This window comes from Crocuta crocuta, unplaced genomic scaffold (genome assembly GCF_008692635.1).
Source record: "Crocuta crocuta isolate KB4526 unplaced genomic scaffold, BGI_CrCroc_1.0 scaffold28, whole genome shotgun sequence".
NCBI classification, from domain to species: domain Eukaryota; kingdom Metazoa; phylum Chordata; class Mammalia; order Carnivora; family Hyaenidae; genus Crocuta; species Crocuta crocuta.
Genome location: NW_027533256.1, coordinates 787,905 through 788,496, shown reverse-complemented (window position 1 = coordinate 788,496; position 592 = coordinate 787,905). Strand labels below are relative to the sequence as shown.

At 71.1% G+C, this 592-nt stretch overlaps 1 protein-coding gene across 4 annotated transcripts in view; it reads left to right on the top strand.

Moving 5' to 3' along the window:
- Positions 1–129: 129 nt before the first annotated feature.
- The window catches only part of KCNMA1 (potassium calcium-activated channel subfamily M alpha 1), a 738,944-nt gene continuing 738,481 nt past the window's right edge, over positions 130–592 (top strand). For all 4 annotated transcript variants that reach the window (XM_077746494.1, XM_077746498.1, XM_077746497.1 and 1 more), the window contains exon 1: positions 130–421. In XM_077746494.1, coding sequence (XP_077602620.1) covers positions 239–421 — 183 coding nt within the window. In that variant the 5' untranslated portion in view covers positions 130–238. The remainder of the gene's footprint in view (positions 422–592) is intronic.

The window sequence follows — 592 nt, the reverse complement described above, 5'->3', positions numbered from 1 at the left end:
CCTGAGCCCGCGCCCGCTCCAGTTGCTGCAGCTGCTGCTGCCGGCGGCTGCGGGGAGCGCGGGGAGCGCGCCGAAAAGGCTCGGGCGGCGAGGACGGGGACGAGGAGGAGCCGGAGGAGGCGNTAGCAATATCCACGCGAACCATCTCAGCCTAGACGCGTCCTCCTCCTCCTCCTCTTCCTCCTCCTCTTCTTCCTCCTCCTCCTCTTCCTCGTCGTCCTCGGTCCACGAGCCCAAGATGGATGCGCTCATCATCCCGGTGACCATGGAGGTGCCGTGCGACAGCCGGGGCCAGCGCATGTGGTGGGCTTTCCTGGCCTCCTCCATGGTGACTTTCTTCGGGGGCCTCTTCATCATCTTGCTCTGGCGGACGCTCAAGTACCTGTGGACCGTTTGCTGCCACTGCGGGGGCAAGACGAAGGTAACGCGTGCCCCGGGCGCCCGCCCCCTGCGCCAGCCCACCTCCTCGCTCCTCGCCGCGCCGTGCCGCCCTCCATCCCTGCCTGCCTTCCCCGCGCCGCCCGCCCTGCCCTCCGCTCTCCCCGCGCCCCGCTCGGCGCGCCGGGGCTCGGAGTTGCCCCCGGCCGGCCCG